The 21,230-nt window shown below is 38.1% G+C and overlaps 1 protein-coding gene across 3 annotated transcripts in view; it reads left to right on the plus strand.

Annotated features, from left to right (window-relative positions):
• The window catches only part of ANKRD55 (ankyrin repeat domain 55), a 528,797-nt gene that overhangs the window by 438,690 nt on the left and 68,877 nt on the right, over nt 1–21,230 (plus strand). For all 3 annotated transcript variants that reach the window (XM_058732233.1, XM_058732216.1, XM_058732224.1), the window contains one exon: nt 20,820–20,942. In XM_058732233.1, coding sequence (XP_058588216.1) covers nt 20,820–20,942 — 123 coding nt within the window. The remainder of the gene's footprint in view (nt 1–20,819; nt 20,943–21,230) is intronic.

Consider the following 21,230-nt stretch of genomic DNA (forward strand, 5'->3'; position numbering starts at 1 on the left):
AAGCCTGTCAGTCAGTGCAAAATGCTTGCTGATTCTGAGAATCCACTTATATCAAGAATGATCTACATCTCAGCTTTTCTGATTTATCTCTGAAAATCATGGTGGTTTTAACTAACACTAACTTTGAACTAATATATAGATTTGTGTGCTTAATAAGGGTCTTTAGTTTTTCTCTTTGTAAAATTTTAAAAATGTAATTTGTGCATTGATAATCTAGTTTTATTATTGACTCTATTGAGGAGGAAGAAAAGGGAAGATTCCTTTCACACAGGAAGTATTTCTATCTCTAAATGTTCCTCAGAATTTTAAAATACACATGTAAAATATTTAATAGCATGCTAATCCTTTTTAAACTTTTTGTTTGAAAATAATTTCAAACTTAAATCTTGTAAAAATGGCATAAAAGAACACTTGACTATCTTTTACTCAGATTCATCTGACATTAATATTTTGCCCCTTTTGCCTTTTTGTTGGCTTTCTTCTGTCTGTGTCTCTATGTCCCACATCGCTCTCTCTGCCTCTCTCTATGTATATGTTTATATATGCATGTGTGTGTGTGTATGTACTTTTATCTAATCTGTCTGCATTCCAATTTTGTCTAGTGAACTAGTAACATCTTTCATAGCATTTCTTCCAGTACTTGATCCAGTCTAGGATGACGTATTATATTTAGTTGTCATGTGTCTTTATTCACTTTTCTTCTGGAACATTTCTGCACAGTTTTTTTGTCTTTTATGGCATCAACATTTTGAAATTATAGCCTCTCTCTGTCTCTTTTAATACTGAGTTCCTCCTTTTGGGTTTGTCTGTTGCTCCCTCATGACTAGATTTAGATATATACATTCCCAGACAGAGTACCACATGGGTGATGTCTTCATCTCAGGTTATCACAGTATCATTTAAATCTTTTCAAATTCATTTCAAATCTTTCAAATCATTTCAAATCTTTTCAAATTTGAGATGAATGGTGTTGACTTATTAGTTATCAACCTGTCCTTACAATGTTTTTTTTAACATACTGTTTTCTTTCTTATTGTGAAATCAATACCACATTTTTCAAAATAGTCAAACAATACAAAAAGGATTTGAGCATAAAAAATGTATTCTAGCAATACGCATGTTGTATAACTAGCAAATGGCTCTGTTCTTCAGTCTATGAGCCCAGCCTGTCTCCAGCTTCTCAGCCACCAAGATGGACTCATTGTAACTCACCCCCCATGCCAGGGCTGGGAAGTAGATTTCAAAGGGAAATAGAGGAGATCAGGCCAAGAATATTAACCAGTATCATTAACTGGTCACAAGAAGAGCAGTAACTGGTTTATTAAGCAGCTCCCACATGCCAGGCACTGTGCTAAACTCTTCAATCCTATTATGTCACTTGATCCTCAACACAGCCTATGAGATATGTTCCATCTCTAGACTGTCTGAGGTTACATGACTTGCCCAAGGCCACATAGAGCAAGGGCAAAACTGTCATTTTAACTCCAGCTTCTGACACCCAAGCCCCCTCACACTCCTTTTTACCAAAAGTTATACTTTGCAGGTTCTGATAGCCCACCCACCTACCCCTTCATGACTCCTAGCACGAGAAGGAAAAGAAAGGCAATGGCACCTCAAGCAGGACTGGTGGGAGCTGACAGCCACTGAGGTGGTTCCCCAGGCTGAACTTCCAGTTGCAGTGAACTGTGCCCAGTGGGCTCTACTCACTGTGACAGCCTGACCTCTTCCAAGGTAGTGATGGATTCAGTCTCCATGGCAGACTTCCTTTGTAGGAGAGAAGAGCACCAGCATCCTAGAAGGAGGGGTCAGTGGCTAAAAGGTTTGGGTTACACTGGAATGTGACCTGTGAAGCTGATGTGATAGAAGCTGAGCATTTGCAAAGTCAGGGCTTGGGTTCCATCACAGAAGCTTCAGAAGCCAGATTCTTTATCATATTCCTATTCAGCACGTTTGTTCTGGGCAGCAACCTGATGTTTCTCCAAAAGACAGTTCAGGGAGGCCAGCCCTATAAACAAGGTCACACATAAACAGCATTTGATAAAAAGAAAAAAAGAATTATTTTAACATTGATATCCTATGCTGTGATAATAACCTTGACACCATTTCTTTGTTCTCCAACTCACCACAGTAAATCAAAACACAGTCTGCGGTTTTATTTTTTTAAGTTTATTATTTATTTTGAGAGAGAGTGCAAGCAGGGGTGGGGGAGCAAGAGAGGTAGAGATAGAGAGACTCCCAAGCAGGCTCAATACCGTCAGCGCAGAGCTCAGATCTCAGGAACCATGAGATCATGACCTGAGCCAAAATCAAGAATCGGATGCTTAACTGACTCAGCTACCCAGGTACCCCAAGTCTGCTGTTTAAAAAAAAATCTTATTTTTAAGAACTGTGAGAGGGACACCTGAAATTCATCTGAATTGACACTTTTATCCTTCTGATTACTTAGTGCCATCCAAAAATGGTGTTCTAGAGTTTTGGCCATAACTTGGCTGACTCAGCATGACCACTGAATATAGAGAGGAGCAGAGATAGGCTCACAGGCATCTGGTTTCAGGCAGTCAGAGCAGAAACCAATTTCAGGATGGATCCTGGAAGTGTTATGACTGAGAATAGTAGTACTTTTTGGAATTAGAAGGAACGTCCGTGAGTGTTTAATCCAACTCCCTTACTTTTTATATGTGAAAACTGAGACATCGAGGTATTGATGGGGATACAGTATAATGTTGTAATGGCCACTGGAGCCAAACTGAATGGCTCAAGGCCAGTGCCACCACTTAGTGTGTGACCCAGCTAACATCTCTACAGCTCGCTTTCCTTGTAAAGCCTTGTAAACTAAGATGAGGCTACTACAAAGGATTGCTTATATAGATTGACTCAATACATACAAAGCACCTGCAACCATGCCTGGCTCATAGTAATCATTCAGTGAGTGCTAGTGTTGGTTATAGGACTGTTTTAAAGATGATTGCAACAAGGATTGTTATAAAGATTTAACGAAGTCATACATACAAAGCAGTTGGAACTACTAATGGCCCAGAGTAATCACTCAGTGAGTGCTAATGGTTCTTACAAATGACTCACCTAAGGTTACATGGACAACTGGTCTTCCCAGGTCAAGAGAACCTCTTACCCTTCAAGTTGACTCCTCCTTGGTAATGAATATGTGGCAGAGCACCACTGTTTTTTGTGGAAATTGAAAGGGACAAGATTTTCTTGGGCAGGAAAACCAAGAAGGAAATGAATTCTCCAGGAAAGCTCACATAGCTTGGAATACTTCTACTTTACCTGTCCTCTGTTTCTGGTGTTCTATCCTCTAAGACTTGCCTTCCAGATAAAACTCTTCTCTTTGCTCAAAAGCCACTCTGTCAGATTCACTCTCTATGCTGGTGCCAGGCAGGTTTCTGGGCTCTCTACCCGGTTCTAGAAAATCTATCTGGGTTTGAGGCAGAGCCTCATTTGTTTAATAGTTTCATAATGTTTTACTCTTTGATAGAGCAAAACTCCCTCAGTACTCTTCTTTTTTTTCAGTTTTATTGGATAATCTTACTCATTTTTGTTGACTTTTAAAAAAAAAATGTTTATTTGTTGAGAGAGTGAGAGAGAGTGGGGGAACAGAGACAGAGAAAGAGGGATAGAGAGAATCCCAAGCAGGCTCCATGTTGTCAGCACACAGCCAGATGCAGGGCTGGATTCATGAACTGTGCGATCATGACATGAGCCAAAATCAAGAGTCAGACACTTAACTGACTGAGCCACCTTTTTTTTTGTTTGTTTTTGCTTTTGGAAGATATTACATTCATACATGTTCAAGGTATAAAACAATATCCAATGAAAAATCTCCCACCCCTGCCAAACTCTCTAGCCATCCAATTCCCCTTGCTGGAAGCAAATCAATTTAAGCAGTTACTTAAGTATTTTTCCAGAGAAATTCTATGTATAGGTAAGCAAATAGTTAAATATATTCTCTTTTTCTTCTTTAAAGCATAAACTTATCCATTTGTTTTCACAAAGGAAAAGTAGTAGTATTTCCCTGAACCCCATCCCCTAAAAACCTATTGAAACTTAAAAAAAAATTTTTTTAAGGGGTGCCTGGGCAACTCAGTTGGTTGAGTGTCCGACTTGGGCTCAGGTCATGTTCTCATGGTTCATGGGTTCAAGCCCTGCGATGGGCTCTGTGCTGACAGCTCAGAGCCTGGAGCCTGCTTCAGATTCTGTGTCTCCCTCTCTCTCTGCCCCTCCCCTGCTTGTGTGCTCTCTCTCTCTGTCTCTCAAAAACAAATAAATGTAAAAAAAAATTTTTTTTTAATTTTTTTAAGTTTATTTATTTATTTTGAGAGAGATAAAGACAGTACAAATGGAGGAGGGGCTGATAGAGAGAGGGAGAGAGACAGAATCCCGAGCAGGTTGCCATACTGCCAGCACAGAGCCTGATGCGGTGCTCGAACCCACAAAGCCTAATATCATGACCTGAACCAAAGCTAAGAGTCAGATGCTTAACTGACTGAGACACCCAGTGCCCCAAAAAACTATTGAAACTTTTACTGAAATGACTTTAAATTTACAAATGAATCTGTGTAATAATTAAAATTTATTATACTATTTAGTTGTCCTATCTGGGAATATGGCATGTATCTCTATCAATTCAATTCTTCTGTTACATCATTCAGCAAAATTCTGTAAGTTCTCCTCAACTGGATTCTGAATATTTACTCCTGGGAATTTTTTTGTTTTCAGTGTAAGGAGGAGTCATTTCCTGCTTATATTATTTTATTATAAATTTTTATTTGTAAATTATTATAAATTATTTTATTATAAATTTATTACAAATTTATATTTATTTTTAAACCTCACTAACTTAATCAAATCTTATTACTTCTGTTGTTTTGTCACTAATTTTCTTGTGCCATCCTTGTGCAGAGGTTGAAACTAGATGGACTGTTTTCAAATCCTGCTCTGCCACTTAACAGCTTTGCAACTGTGGGGAAATTATTAACCTCTTCTCTATGCTTCAATTTCTTCATCTGTAAATTGGGATAAATATACTGTGTACTTCATGGAATTGTTGAAGCAAATAAATAGCTGAATTCAAATGAAACTCTTAGGACAGTAAGGGTGGCTGTGTGGTTCAGTCGGTTAAGCTCTGACTTCAGCTCAGGTCATGATGTCACAGTTCATGGGTTCAAGCACCGCGTGGCACTCTGTGCTGACAGCTCAGAGCCTGGAGCCTGCTTCGGATTCCGTGTCTCTCTCTCTCTCCCTGGCCTTTCTCCGCTCCTGCTCTCTCTCTCTCTCTCTCTCTCTCTCTCAAAATTAAATAAACATTAAAAAATTAAAAAAAAAAAGAAAGTCTTAGAACAGTATATGGAACATTAGTCATCTGTAAAAGTTAGCTGTTATTAAAATTATGATAATTTTGCTCTCCCTTTGTGATTGTTGTATCTTTTTTTTTGTTTCATACTTACTGCATTAGGTAAAATTTGTCTTCTTTCTTTCTCTATTGTTTTGCTATTATATATGATGTTTGGAGTTGATTAGAAATAAATGTACTTATGTACTCACAAATTAAATTATTCTGTAGGTGCTTCTCTGTGTCTGTGTGTGTCTGTGTGTGTCTGTGTGTGTCTGTGTGTCTGTGTGTTTTACCAGTTTATGCTGGCCTTAAAAAATAAATCAGGGGGGTGCCTGACTGGTCCAGTTGATAGAGCATCCAACTCTTGATCTTGGGTTTGTAAATTCGAGCCCCACGTTGAGTGTAGAGACTACTTAAAAAATAAATGTTGCTAAAAAAGAAAAGCGATTAGAAAACTTTCAATCACTTTTCTGTGCATCAGTATGAGAATTATTTGTTCCTTTGTCATATTTATCTTAATATATTAAAAGAATTCAGTCAACCTAACTTTAGAATCTTTATACTATTACCGCTAACTTTAATTGTCTCCCTGGTGTACAAACAGCTCTTCACAGATAACATTTCCAATTTTCAGCAAATGTGTAAATTGTACTTTTGCTACAAATGAGTATAAACTGCAGAATGGTGACATCTGTCAGGCACAATGCTGAGGCACACAGCTTGTGCAGCAGAGTGGAGAGCCAGGTGCAGGCTCTGTTAGAAAGAATGGAATGTGGAATGACCATCCAGCACCAGAGAAAGGTCACAAGTTCACTGGAATATGTGAGAGCTCTGCCTCCTGAGTGAAAGGGCAGTTATATATAATAGTCATAATAGTCCACATGGGTCACAGGGTGGAATCTGAGGCCTGATAGCCTGCAGCCTTTTCTGAGTTTCACCAGCTACCTAGGTGCCTTTGGGTAAGTCACTTTCCTGCCCTAAGCCTCAGTTTCCCCATCTGTAAATGGGAATAATTTGTAGTACCTAGTTCATAAGGTGAAAATTAAATGAGTTGATTTACAGAAAGGGTTTAGTGCAGTGCCTGGTGCATAATAAGCATAATGTTACTGTTAACCATCATTATGATTGTTCTTCAGAGGGTGACAGAGATATGAAGAGCACAATAACAGTGGATACTATCATAGTGACTGGAGACATTGTTATGCTGTAGAAGTGGTCGTATAATAGTTTTCACTAACTCTAGGGGTGTTCTGAGTTTTTCAGTTCCTCCGAATAAGCTACCAAAATTTCTAGAATTCAAAACTCTGCTAGAAACATAAAAAAGCTAAGAACTTTGACTGCAGACTGACCACAGGACTCTTTGGAATGTGCCTGAGGTGCACCTTGGCTATCTCCCCAAGTTCATGTGTGCACCACTGCAGAGAGGGCAGTTCTAGGGTTCTGCTTTCCAAGCCACAGTTGCAGTTAATGGAAGGTAGGAAGAGCCTCCTGTAAGGAGTTAATAATGATTTAGTATATGATAAGGTTGCCATTACAAATTAGGAAGGAAACGGAAAATTATCCAATAATTGACTCTTTGGGAAAACATTGTAGTATACAAAAATAAAGTTTAGAAATTCCATATTAATTATAGTTAAGTGTTAACTGTTAACATACATATAAGTCTAAGGTCCCACAACTTCTGACCTCTCTAATCATAAAAGCAATGAAATAAATTTTTAAAATGCAATATCCATGAATTTTGAAGATGTATTTTTCAAGAACCAACAAAGCACCTGAGAACTTAAGTGGCAAACAGGGAAAATAACTGAAGCATAGGTAACAGGTGAAAAGCTAGTGTACTTACTGTATATAAAAGTATTGCAAATTAATTAGATAAAGATAAATGCCTTGAAATAATAAGATATAAGGACACCATTAAATGATAAAATGGCCATAAACATATGAAAAAACTTCCTCTCAGGAAGAGTAAATAAATGGCCATTGAAAATTATATATTATTTTCCATCTTTCACATCAACATTCATTTTTTTTAAATAATAATGTACACTATCATTAAGAAAGATGAAGTGGGGCGCCTGGCTGGCTCAGTCGGTTAAGCGTCTGACTTCAACTCAGGTCACCATCTCGCAGTCCGTGGGTTCGAGCCCCGCGTTGGGCTCTGGGCTGATGGCTCAGAGCCTGGAGCCTGCTTCCGATTCTGTGTCTCCCTCTCTCTCTGCCCCTCCCTCGTTCATGCTCTGTCTCTCTCTGTCTCAAAAAATAAATAAACGTTAAAAGAAAATTTTTTAAAAAGAAAGATGAAGTGGTGTGCTGTCAAAGCCTGCTTGGGGAGGCCAATTTAACAAAGAGTCAATGAATTGACTCCCACGTTCACTTCTAGGAATATGTCCACAGCAAATAATCAAAGACGTGGAAAAAGATATATAAGCAAGAATATTATGGCATTATTTGGAATAGCTACAGAACCTTTGATTCTCCAAAAAGAAAAAATTTAAATGTCCTGTGATAATAAAAGGATCAAATCAATTATGGCTAAGTTGAGTCAATGGGATTTATGCCACATTTTATAAATAACATTTTAAAATCTTGCCTTAGGACATGGGAAAACATTTATGATCAAATATTAAATGAAAAGGGGCAAAAATAAAAATTACATGTATAGCATAATCTCATTTAATAATGAATAGATATGTGTAAGTGCAGGACTATGCTCAGGACTGTTAGTCATTGATTTTGTTACAATATTAAAATACCTCTGTGCCCTCTGATCAATAGGGACCATCCATCCTTCTGTACCAATCATTCCCTAGGAACACAAACACATTACCCACAATTTAGCAGCTAAAAAGTTATAGATCCCACTCCAGCTGTTAGGCTTGCTTCCATTCTGATGGAGGCTCTGATAAACCAGTTGTTAGATACTCTTAATACAGACCTCTTAAAATAGACCCTTGACCCGGTGTCTTATTGCGGAAGGGGAATTGGGGTGGGGAAGGGGAGACAGAGATTCACTTAGTAAATAAGTAACAAAATGCCCTTATTGTTAGCCAAACTCACACTGTCTTAGAAAATCTTTTAGTCATTTTTTTTCAGGTTCTATCATTGTATTCCAACCATGGAAAGATCACAGTGTGAGAGATTAAAGAGTTGTATGGCTAGCTTGGCCAGCTAGTCCTGTCCCACCAGCAGCCACAGGCATGAAAGTCACTGTCCTTATCCCTGAGGCTTAGTACCTCAGGGTGCTATAGCACCTTCTAGGACTTTGTCCCTCCTGGTTTTTTTGCCTCCTGGCCTCACAACTTTTTGGATCTTTTATCCCCTTTGCTTGCTCCTCAGGAGTCTGCCCTCTCATTTATATAGCCTATGAGTTGGGTTACCACTCATTTTCAGTCATACCCATTTTGAGTGCAGAATGGGGAGCAAGAGACGGTTGAGATTTTGAAGGAGAAGATGGAAAGGTCAGAGGCTCTCACAATTTCTCATTCTGAAGCAACCAGATCCTTCAGGCTCACAGGCTTCTGCTCTTGCTAGCATTTCTCCATACCCCCTCATTACATTATACAGGCAGGTAGAGGAACAGAGGTTCCAGGAAAGAAGAGGTGGGAAGGAAGCCCATTGTGTCGCATAAGTTAACTACATACAGCACATCAACATCTTAATGGTGATTATCTTTGAGGATGTATTTTCTTCTTTTCATCTGTATTTTGTAGTTTTTACAAAGCAAGAGAATATTATAAATAAAATAACATAAAATGATAGATCAATTGAATCAAAATATCTGGGGATAGCATTTGAACATCAGGGTTTTTTTTTTAAGCTCCCGAGGTGACTCTAATGTTTAGCCAGTGTTGAGATCCAAGGATATAGTCAACCTCTAATTTCACAAAATAGGCAGCTGAACCCAAATAGGTTCACAGTAACACACTTGGATAATATGCTCATTGTTCAAAAAGAGGATTCTTTATGAGATTCAGATTTAAGTGAGAATTCACATCTCTTAGTTACTGAGAGGTCATTTCTGTTGCCACTGTTTTAGATCTCATAATATTAAATGTATAAAGTTCTGATAATACAGTATAAACCAGCCTTACTTTAACCATACATCTATAATATTTGATAGTTGACAGAAGCTGTTCATTTAACTCCACTTAAAATCCTAGTGATAAGCCTTACAAAATTATTTAAAGGAGAAGACTCCTTCTTTCACTACTTTTCATAACTCTCTTCCCAAGGATTATGAAAAATGAGACTTCAGTTCTTATATGCACTCTGTTCAACTTGCCAAATGGAAAAGAATATGCTGATGCAATCATATAAACACATAATTATCAAGTATCTACAATACATCCAACACTACTCTAGCTTCTACTATCTAATGTTAGAGATTTTTTTCTCCTATAATAAAGGTAAAACTATACTACCAAAATTCTAGTACAGACATATAAAGAGTGATTATTCACTAGGTTTGGTTTTATGCTCTGCCTTTTATTACACAACAACGAAACCATGGCAGGAACAGACATCTTTAAAAACACATGAGACAGCCATTCAGGAACTTATTGTCAATTTGTGACTGTGGACAGAAAGCAAGTGTAGAAATTTTCAGGGTCAGTTCAAATTTAAAGAAAATTTAAATAAGTAAGAGATCGTGTCCAATCTGAATTAACTATTGATAAAGAGGGAGAAAGAGAAGTCAAGACAACAAGGACATCCATGGAAGACCAGCTGACAGAATGTGTCTGCAACAAGGCTTCAGGAACAATGCAAAGCAAAGGGACTACAGAGTGACAGACTTGTTCAATCTCTGACGCTGGAACAGACAAACTAAATTTGTTTTCTTAAACTGTTTTCAGGAAATCAAGGCACTAGGAGCATTTTTTAAGTGGCTACAGTAGAGGGCCACTTGAAAAATGTCTTTTAGAGGACCCAAGGAAGACCTCCTTCTCCAAACCCCTTCCAGCCCAATAGTCATTATTCATCAACAGTAGGTGATTTGCTATTTGGTTCTCCACAGAAGTGAGAAAGACATGTAGAACCTCAATCATGAAAGGAACCTTAGCGGCCAACATTCTATTCAGCACAGGTATCTAATTAACAGCATCCCAAGCTTTGTTGGTCAGAACCCACTTAAACTTGGGTAGTGATGAGAAGCACACTAGCTCGCAAGATAAGCTCTTCTAGTTTTGAATAGCTCTAGTTATTTGAAGTCTCAATTAGGTCAATTTCTACTCACCAGAAACTACCCACCACTAGTTCTCCCTGTGCATCCACAGAAAACAAATCTAAATCCTCTTCCAGTTTTCCAGTATTTGAAAATGGTGCTCATGTCTTCCCTCAGCTAACAGACTCTGACTTTTCGCCAATTCCTCACCTCCCAGAGTCCCCAGGTAAGATGACAAATACTTGATGTATACACCTCCCATTTTTGGAAAGTGAAAAAGATAGGTTGAGGGATGTATTTGATCTACAAAAGAGTTAGGGGTATTGAAGGAAGGGTGGTTGAATAACAACACTTGGCTTCCTTTGCAATTTCCAAAGGCCAACTAAGCTAGCACAGTCCTTCATAAAATTCATTTAAAATTTATACCTGCCTAATTGCCAGAGAACTTACTGGCACAGTATTTTAACATCAAGATGTCCACAAGACTCCAGTGGCTGAGAAACCCCATTGAAAATGCATGCTAAATCACTCAATCAATCCATTCATTGAACGGATACTCAAAGCCCTATGCATTGAAAATTCAGTTCTTCTTAAGAATTAGTATTATTAAAATGAAAGTTCATTCTACGAAAATACATTCTAGAGAGGCATCACTATTGAAGTTCAACACAGACATGCTCCTTAAAATAGCAAATTCCATTTTCCAGTGCCCCCAGACCCCACCTTACCACGACCCCAGGTCCAATAGAAATGCCAACTGTGGAATGACATTCACAGGTCAGAAGAAGCACCCCGAGGAACACAGTGCAGCTGAGATTCAAAGAAACACAACATGTGCTACATCACAAATCTAGTTATTAAGAAAGGTCTGATGGTGGCCAGATATTTACCCTAGAGATAATATTGTTGCAAGACTTCCTCCCCACAGAATGAAATCTCCTTTTCTACTCCCAGGGCATGAAAGTTGCTTTGAGTACTTGTTCTCTCAGCTGGCATATGCAGAAAATTTGGAGATTTCTTCTCTTTAAAATGTTAGAAAGAAACTCTTTTTCCTCCTTTCATATGACTGGTACTTTATAAAACACTGTTAAAGCTTCAGCCAATACACCCTGAGGGACTGGAGGAAAAAACGGGAGAAATACCAAAATGTTTCAGCTCACAAGATCTCTGTAGCCTGCCCAGCAATGCAAAGGGTGTCATTAAGGACATAGAAGACAGAGAGTACTAGCTACACTAAAGAATTAATATTAATAATAATTGACATGGTTTCAGTGCTTACTCTGTGCAGGCTTTACTATAAGCACCTTACATGGATTAACTTATTTAGCTCTCCAGACAGCCTTACCAGGTAATTACTTTCTCACCCATTTGACAAGTGAAGAATAAGAATAGAGATGTTTAGCACTGCACCCAAGGTCACACAGCCAGCAGGTAAGTGGCAGTGCTAGGGTTCAAACTCTGGAGGTTGGGTCTATGACCTTATGGTTTTTCTATGTTGCCTCCAAGTAAGTATGCAGTGTGTCACATGACATATATAATGAGTTGTATGAAACTACTTCTGTTTCAATTCCATGTATCAATGATTTTAAACTTGTTTCTGTACTTCCAAAGACTTCCAGACTGACTTTTAATTCTGTCCAGCAGGACTGACACCATTCTAGTTCAGGGACCAGGTCAAGGCCCACAGAGACTCTTCATCACCAGTGGGTGGCAACATTGTCACATGGAGCCATCAGGATACAGTGTAGGCCTGGCATCCTTCCTAAAATTAGAAAGGCCTCACCACTTTATGAATAAGTCATTCCAGGCAGCTCCCAAAATGCAATTTCTCTACTATCCCTAAAACACCCAGGATAATCCTGCAGGAGGAGAGAGGGATCTGAATTAGGAGAATGCCCAAGAAACTATTCATTTAAGTGATTCTTCATCCTGCCATAGCACTGGTATATTTCTGTTGTCAATTGCACATTTGTATTCCCACTAGGGTGTGTCTTTCTTAAACACAGAGACTCTACAACCTTTGTCCCAGCAATTTCACTAGCCTAAGGGTAGATGTTGAGTAAATGGATGAGTGATTAAACTTCAATTCCTCACAGGCAATCGATTCCACTGCAAGGAACAGTTTAAGAAAGATCTACAAAGTCCTCTGTTGGATCTAGACTTCATGGTGATTCTAGAGTGGGTGATCCACCCAAGCATCCTCAGGATAGAATGAAGTGAAGAAAGCCTCTCAAGACCATTCTTTAGACTCTTGAAACTGCAATACCTATTCTATTTTCACATTGACCTGACTCTTCCACAAAACGGTCACAGCTTAAGCAGATCAAGTGTCAAACTGACCTCTAGGTAAATTTCAATAAAATAAGCCAGTAACTGATGCAGGCAATGGCTTTCCCAAGAAACTCCTCCATAATAACTCAAGGACAGAACTAGAAAAGGGGCCTACATTTGTGTAAATCTGAGAAATTCTGAGGAAGGTCCTCTAATCCCAAACATTTCTAGTAGCCTGTCATATGTCTGAGATTCAAAGAAACACAACAAGTGCCACTATTAAAAAGATAGGCACTTAAGATTAGGTAGACAATTTGTGATACCTCCAGAAAACTTTCAGCGTTTTTAACCATGAAAAATAAGGGAAATAGATGATTATAAGAATGCCTATCCTTCCAGTTTTTAGGTAAAAATTGATACAATTTTAAAATATGTATCTGGTTTTATTTATTTATTTATGTATTTATTTATTTATTTATTTTTAGAGAGAGAGATTGAGCACAGGCAGGGGAGGGACCGAGAGAGAGGAGAGAGCAAGAATCCCAAGCATGCTCCGCACTGCCAGTGCGGAGTCCCATGTGGGGCTCAAACTCACAAACTATGAGATCATGACCTGAGCCGAATTCAGATGCTTAACCAACTGCACCCAGGTGCCCCTGTACCTGTTTTTTAAATCTAGGGTATTTGTAAAGGGCAGAATTAGAAAAAGACATATATATTTTTTTCTTTTTCAGTACTTTGTCGAATATCCAGGACTTGTTTTCTCAGTTATATACATAACTAGGCTCTGTTTACCCATTTAGTAATATCATGTTATTAAAGTATTTTTTTAATGTTTGTTTATATTTGAGAGAGAGAGAACACATGAGCAAGTGAGTGGGGAGAGGCAGAGATACAGAATCCAAAGCAGGCTCAGAGCTGCAAGCTGTAAGCACAGAGCCCAACACGGAGCTCGAACTCATGAGCAGTGAGATCCTGACCTAAGCCAAAGTCAGATGCTTAATTGACTGAGCCACCCAGGTGCCCCAGTAGTAGCACGTGTAAAGCTTATAAGACATACCCCTCAGCAGTTAAGGAAAAGACTTGACTTACTTCAATAATTTTTAAAAACATAAACTCATCTAGAGAATTTGGAAAATATAGAAATTTCTAAAGAATATCCAAGACATGATCTCTGTTGTCTTTTTGATGCATATTCTTCCAATCTTCCGTATTTCATGTTTATACGTATACAACAATATCCTTTTTATAAAACATAATCTACATCTATTCACATGCTTCTTTCTTCCTATTTGTCTCTTTTCCATTTTATCTACTTTCAGTCTCTCCCCCTCTGTGTGAATTCTGGAATTTCTCTTTATGCACCCATACATAAGTCTGTCTGTTTTACTTTCACACAATTAGAGATGCAAGACCCATTCAAACCATGTGCTGGATGTAGTTAGATGATACTAGGTAGAAAAATAGGTAGATGATAGATACATCGATAAACAGGTAAGCCAAGAAGGAAGGAAAGAAGAAAGAGTTCATGTATTGCTGGTTTATTTAGATCTTCTGCATATAAATGGTTTTGTGACCTTCAGTAGAAAAAAAATTTCTTCTCTTTTAGATTCATTAAGGACCATCATTCATCCTTCTCCTTATACTTACTATTTCTACATCACCCTTTCTCATTTTCACAGGATTTCTTTGTATAGTCTTAAGTTTACAGCTAATTATTTTCATTGACCACAACTTAAATTGGCTATTTCTACACATCCTCTGCAGAAACCCCTTCATTTCCTGTTTCTTAATGGCTCAGTGGTTGAGTATGACAACTCAAGCCTAGAAGGAACTCTGAAGTAGGTTTTCTTCTGCCTCATACATCTTCCTGTTCCCTTGTGCTATGCCTCATGCTGCTGAATTCCTTCTACAGTACACTTCTTTGGTGGCTATCCAGCCAGCATTGGCCATCTTCAGTGTCAGGAAACTCACTACCTCTTGAGGTGGCCCATAATATTTTTACAGTGCTTTAACATTTAAAATACCCTTTTCTCTGTCATTGTCACTCACTGCTATTTCTAACTGCTGGGGTTCCATGAAACAATTTAACCATAAAATTCTTTGCTTAAAAACTTGTTTGATGGGAATGCAAGCTGGTGCAGCCACTCTGGAAAACAGTATGGAGGTTCCTCAAAAAATTAAAAATAGAACTACCCTACGACCTAGCAATTGCACTATGAGATATTTATCCAAGGGATACGGGTGTGCTGTTTTGAAGGGGCAAATGCACCCCAATGTTTATAGCAGCACTATCAACCATAGCCAAGGTATGGAAAGAGCCCAAATATCCATCGATGGATGAATGGATAAAGAAGATGTGGTATATATATATATATATATATATATATATAGAGAGAGAGAGAGAGAGAGAGAGAGAGAGAATGGAGTGTTAGTCGGCAATCAAAAAGAATGAAATCTCACCACTTGCAACTATGTGGATGGAACTGGAGGGTATTATGCTAAGTGAAATTAGTCAGAGAAAGATAAATATCATATGACTTCACTCATATGAGGACTTTAAGAGACAAAACAGATGAACATAAGGGAAGGGAAACAAAAATAATATAAGAACAGGGAGGGGGACAAATCATAAGAGACTCATAAATATGGAGAACAAACAGAGGGTTACTGGAGGGGTTGTGGGAGGGGGGAAGGGCTAAACGGATAAGGGGCATTAAGGAATCTACTCCTGAAATCATTGCTGCACTATATGCTAACTAATTTGGATGCAAATTAAAAAAAAAGAAAACAACTTGTTTGAAAAACAACTCTATTTACAACAGCATCAAAAAATAAAATAAAATATTTAGGAATACACTTAACCAAGGATGCTAAAGACTTACACACTGAAAACTACAAAACATTGCTGAAAGGAATTAAAGAAGACACTAATAAATGGGAAGACATCCTGCATTTCATGGATTAGAAGATAATATTGTTGAGATATCAGTGCTACCCAAAGAAATCCACAGATTCAATGCAATCTTGATCAAAATTCCAATTATACTAGATAGAAAAATATTAGATAAGGAAAGAAGAGAAAGAAGAATTTATTGTTTACGTAGATCTTCTGCATATAAATGGTTTTGTGACCTTCAGTCAAAAATTTTTTTCTATTTTTGTAGAAACAGAAAAATCAATCCTAAAAAGCCATGTGGAATCTCAAGGAGTCCCAAACAGCCAAAATAATCTTACAAAAGAAAAATAAAGTTGGAGGTTTCAACACTTCCAGATTTCAAAATATACTACAAAGCTACAGTAATCAAAACTCTGTAGTACTAACATAAAGTCAGGCATATAGATCCATGTAACAGAACTGTGAGCCTAAAAATAATCCCAGACATATAAATCAACTGATTTTCAACAAGGGTGCCATGACCATTCAATGGGGAAGAATAGTGCTGGAATAATTGGATAGTCATATGTAAAAGAAGAAAAATCAGACCCTTACCTTAACACCATATACAAAAATTAACTCAAAATTGATGAAAGATACAAACATAAGATCTAAAACTATAAAAATCTTAGAAAAAATTATAGGGGAAAAGCTCTGTGACATTAAATTTGACAGTGATTTCTTGGATATGATGACAAATGTATAGACAACAAAAGAAAAAGTAGACAAGTTGAACTACATCAGAGTTAAAAGCTTTTGCGTATCAAGGGACATGATCGGCAGAATGAAAAGGCAATCCACAGAATGAGAGAAGATATATGTAAATCATAAATTGATAAGGGGTTAATATCCAGAATGTATAAAGAATTTTTATAACAACACCAAAACACAAACAACCTGATTAAAAAATGGACAAAGGACTTAAGGAGATATTTCTCCAAGGAAGATATACAGATAGCCAATAAGTACATGAAAAGATATTCAAAGTGACTAATAATTGGGACATGCAAATCAAAATCATGAGATATCACCTCACAACCATTAGACTATGTACTATTAAAACAAACACATCAAACGATAACAGGAAATAACAAGTGTCAGTAAGATCATAGGAATATTAGAAACCTTCTGTGGTGTTGGCAGGAATATAAAATGGTGCAGCCACTGTGGGAAACATTATGACAGTTCTTAAAAATTGTTTAATAAAATTATCATATGATCCAGCAACTACACTTTTAAGTTTATACCCAAAAGAATTGAAATCAGGGTTTCAAAGAGATATTTGAATAAGCATATTCATGATAACATTATTTGCAATAGTCAAAAGGTAGAAACAGCCCAAATATCCATCAGTGGATAAATTAATAAACTACATGTGGTCTAAACATATAATAGAATATTATTCAACCTTGAAAAAGAAGGAAATTATGACACATGCTACAACATGGATCAACCTTGGGACATTATGCTAAGTAAAATAAGCGAGTCACAAAAGCACAAACACTGTCAATTCCACTTGTATGAGATTCCTAGAGTAGTCACATTCACAGAAAGTGAATGGTAAAAGTGGAATGGTAGTTTACAGGGGCTGGTATGAGAGATGAGTCAGGAGTTACTATTTTAATGGGTACAGAGTTTGAATTCTGGAAGATGAAAAGAGTTCTGGAAATGATTGATGGTGATGGTTGCACAACACTGTGAATGTACATAATGACCCTGAACTGCACACTTAAAAAGGGTTGAAATGGAGGGTACCTGGGTGGCTCCGTCAGTTGAGCCTCTGATTTTGACTCAGTCATGATTTCACTGTTCTGAGTTCGAGTCCCACATCAGGTGAGCTCCGCTTCTCTCCTTCTCTCTCTCTCTCTCTCTCTCTCAATCTCTCTCTCTCTCTCTCTCTCAAAACAAACAAACAAAAAACATTGAAATGGTAAATTCTTTGTTACATATTTTTCACCACAATTTTTTAATTAAAAAAATCTTCAAATATCTGAAGGCTGCTATCATGACCCATTGGAATAATCTCTGGTGTAAAGACATCTATTTCTTCAATTGTTCCTCAAGTGACATGAATGAAATCCATACATACCCCATTCTGGTCACTCTGAATGTTCTCCAACCACTAATAGCCCATTTAATCCACACAGGCCATAGATCTCAACATGACACTGACCAGTTAAGAACAGAAAAGCCTATCACCTCCTTCAATCTGTTTGCTAAACGATTAATAATACAGCCAAAGCTCCTACTAGTTCATCACACTGTTCATTCCTACAAAGCAAACTATGAAGCTAAACCCCTAAGTTCTTAACTGATGTGCCACTGCTAAAACCTTTTTAGCTCTTAGAATTCTTTAGTGATTAAAAGGAAAAAGCAAATACACAAACTATGCAAACTGACAAACAAAAAAAGAATTTATTGGCACATTTAAATTTAATGGTGGGGACTTGAAGTGTGGCTTGATTCAGGAGTTCAAATGATGTCACCAGGTCTCAATTATTTCCTTCTTTTTGTAGAACTCTGCTTTGCTCCTTGTGTTTTCTTTATTCTTAGATAGTCTCTACACCCATAAGATGCCTCCCAGTCTCTCACAAGTTCATGGGTGGTGGAATAAAGCAACAGTATTGCTCCCAGCAATTCTGATCAAAGCATATTGCCATCCATGGCCTCTGATTGGGTCACGTTCCTGAACCAACAATCTCTGTGGCCCGATAATGCTGGTGCTGAGTGACTTATTTCCAGGTCATGTGTTCTGCCCCTGATCAGGGATGTTGTCAACTCCACTGAATCACCCCATGGTCCAAAAGTGGAGAAGAGCTGATCCCTAGAGAATGCTCAGGTTAAGGTCACCTGTATGCTGAGGGGGTTTTGAGCAACAATAACTGTAAAGTCAGCCACCCTTCAATAAGTCCAACTGAGTGTTTTAAAAATAGGATACATTGCCCTGTGTTTATTCCTATTAAATACAATCTTATTAGAATCCTCTTGGAAAGTTATTTTGGGGATTCTAATTCTATCAAGCAGTGAATTCCTTGTTTCTCTCAACTGTATATGCTCAACAGTATGATGAATGTGCCTTACAGATTTGATTGCACTCAATATTGAACAGATTATAATCATGTGTATATATGTATTATAAACATGTTATATAAGATATAAACATGCTGTTAACACAGAGCTTCACAGCCCAACACCAAGATCTTCTTTCTAAGGTGACATTACCAGCATCTTTGGATGTGGTCATATAACCAGATACCAGGCCCATCATTGTCCTTAAGTGTGAGCCCTATTTTGGGGCCCAAAGACATCATTATCAACCTTTAAAAAATTCCTAGACTCCTAGGAGGGCTTCCAGCAGAGTAAATGTTCTGTGCAGAGTATGAATTCTTTATCTAGCCATCATCAAAAAGAGGCCTTCTTCTCTATTTGTTCCAGATTTCTCATATTTCCTAAACACAAACACACACATGCACAAAACAAAAGTAGTAGTAGCAAAGTATATATAGTGTCTACTACATGCTATTCTCTGTTCTAAAAGCACATAGGATTAAGTATTAATTCACTTATTCCTGACAACAACTTTATGACATAGGTGGTTGTCGTCATCATCATCATCATCATCATCTCCATTTTAGAAACAAGGAAACAGGCCCAGAGCGGGTAATTTCCCAAATTCACAGAGCTAGTTAGTAAAAACCAGGACTTGAACCCAAGCTGTGTGGCTGCAAAGTTCTTATGGCAGAGGGGACATTTGACCCTGACATCTCTCATCTCCTATTTCCAGCCCCCAGGCAAATGCGCAGGTGAGCCTGGTTTAAAAACACCACCACCTACAACAAATTTACTGTGGATAAATTAGGGAACCACTCACTTTACAAAGCAGCTTGTTGTCGTAAGTGAACCATTTGCAATAACAAGCTCCATCTGGGACAGGTCAACTGGTTAAAAAATCACTAATCACTTCCCAGAGGTACTGGGGCAGAGAAACCCAGCCAATAGGTTAGGATCACTGCCAACTAAAGATATATTAGAACTGTAAAGTATTTCTGGTGCAATGTCCACATTCATAGAAAAAACACAATTTAAAAAACTTTTCTTACATATATTTTCCCTGAATAATGGCTATGTATGGGGGGAAATTGTAAAAGTAGAAGGACTCTGCATAGCACCTCACTAAAGCTCCCAGCCCTTACGGTGCTCCCCTAGGGTCACTTGACCCACAGTTCTGTTGTCACTTTTGGCAGTACTATTAGTTGGTTCAATTGGTTTAGTCTTGCACAAAGGTATAGTACAGGTGGCTACCAAATTCAAAGCAATTGCATACAGGTCTCTTCTTTCTGGAAACAGCATGTCATGTAACCCCAGCTGATTCAAATGAAGAAGTTTGCGGCAGAGATGCGGCAGGGTGGCGAGAATGGTGTTTGTTACCAAAGGGAGCCCACCAGGAGCTGGTTCTGGGGAGGAGGAACATCCTGGTGGGAGAGCAGCAGCTACTATTAGACACTACACCGGGGAAAGGCAGAAAGAAATTCCCTACCTCTTTCCCTTCTCCCTACCAGTCTCTTGCCAGTGTCTCCTATGGGCAAGCCAAAGAGGGAGGGTACCTGGGTGAAGTAGTCAGCAAGCATCAGCCCTCAGGGAACACAGCTGAGGGGAATAGAGTGGAGAGGATGTCAGAAGAACAGAAAATAATGCAATATCTCTATCAGAGGTAGGTAAACTGATTCACTGAGTTTAACAAATTTATCATGTTTCAGATCAGAGGGGAGCCTAGAACCAACATGAGGGTCCCATTTTCCTTTCTAGTCTCACTGATTTTGAGAAGCCTGAAGGCCTGGAAAGAGTCAGAAAATCTCAGAGGACATCTAATCCCTCAGACTCCTTCCCAATATATGGTAATGTTACAACATGACCCACAGGGGTCTACCTTTCTTCAGAACCTCAATAGGTTGCTTATAAGAGGATGACTCAGCCTCCTGCTCAGATTCATTAAAGAAGTTTTCATGAGTCACTTGTATGTGCGATGTTGTGGGTGTTGTTATTCTTTCAGTGAATTTGCTACACACACTAAGTGTATCTCTTTTTGATTCATGAAGGTGACTCATCTGAGGAAGTTGACCTGACCATGGTTTATCAGGCAGCTTCTAATGGAGATGTCAATGCTCTGACCTCAGTAATTCGTGAAGACCCTTCCATCCTAGAATGCTGTGACAGTGAAGGTGAGCTATTTATGCATTTTTGAAGCCTGCAGAATGTTCTTCTCTATTCTTTTAGAGATGGTCTTCAGAGGTGAGCACTGTTAAAATTACATCTAACAGGCCATTTGGTACTGGAGGGACAAGGAGTGGCTTGTCTTTAAATGATGGTCTTGGACACAAATCTTCCAATTTTTTTTACACCACTTCATATAATGAATCTAGTTGATTTAGATTTATTTTCAACTTATTTGTATGAATGACTAAAGTAGACACACCAAGTAGTTAAAAAAGGAATATAGAAAGAGGGCT

This window comes from Neofelis nebulosa, chromosome 1 (assembly GCF_028018385.1).
Source record: "Neofelis nebulosa isolate mNeoNeb1 chromosome 1, mNeoNeb1.pri, whole genome shotgun sequence".
In the NCBI taxonomy this organism is placed as follows: domain Eukaryota; kingdom Metazoa; phylum Chordata; class Mammalia; order Carnivora; family Felidae; genus Neofelis; species Neofelis nebulosa.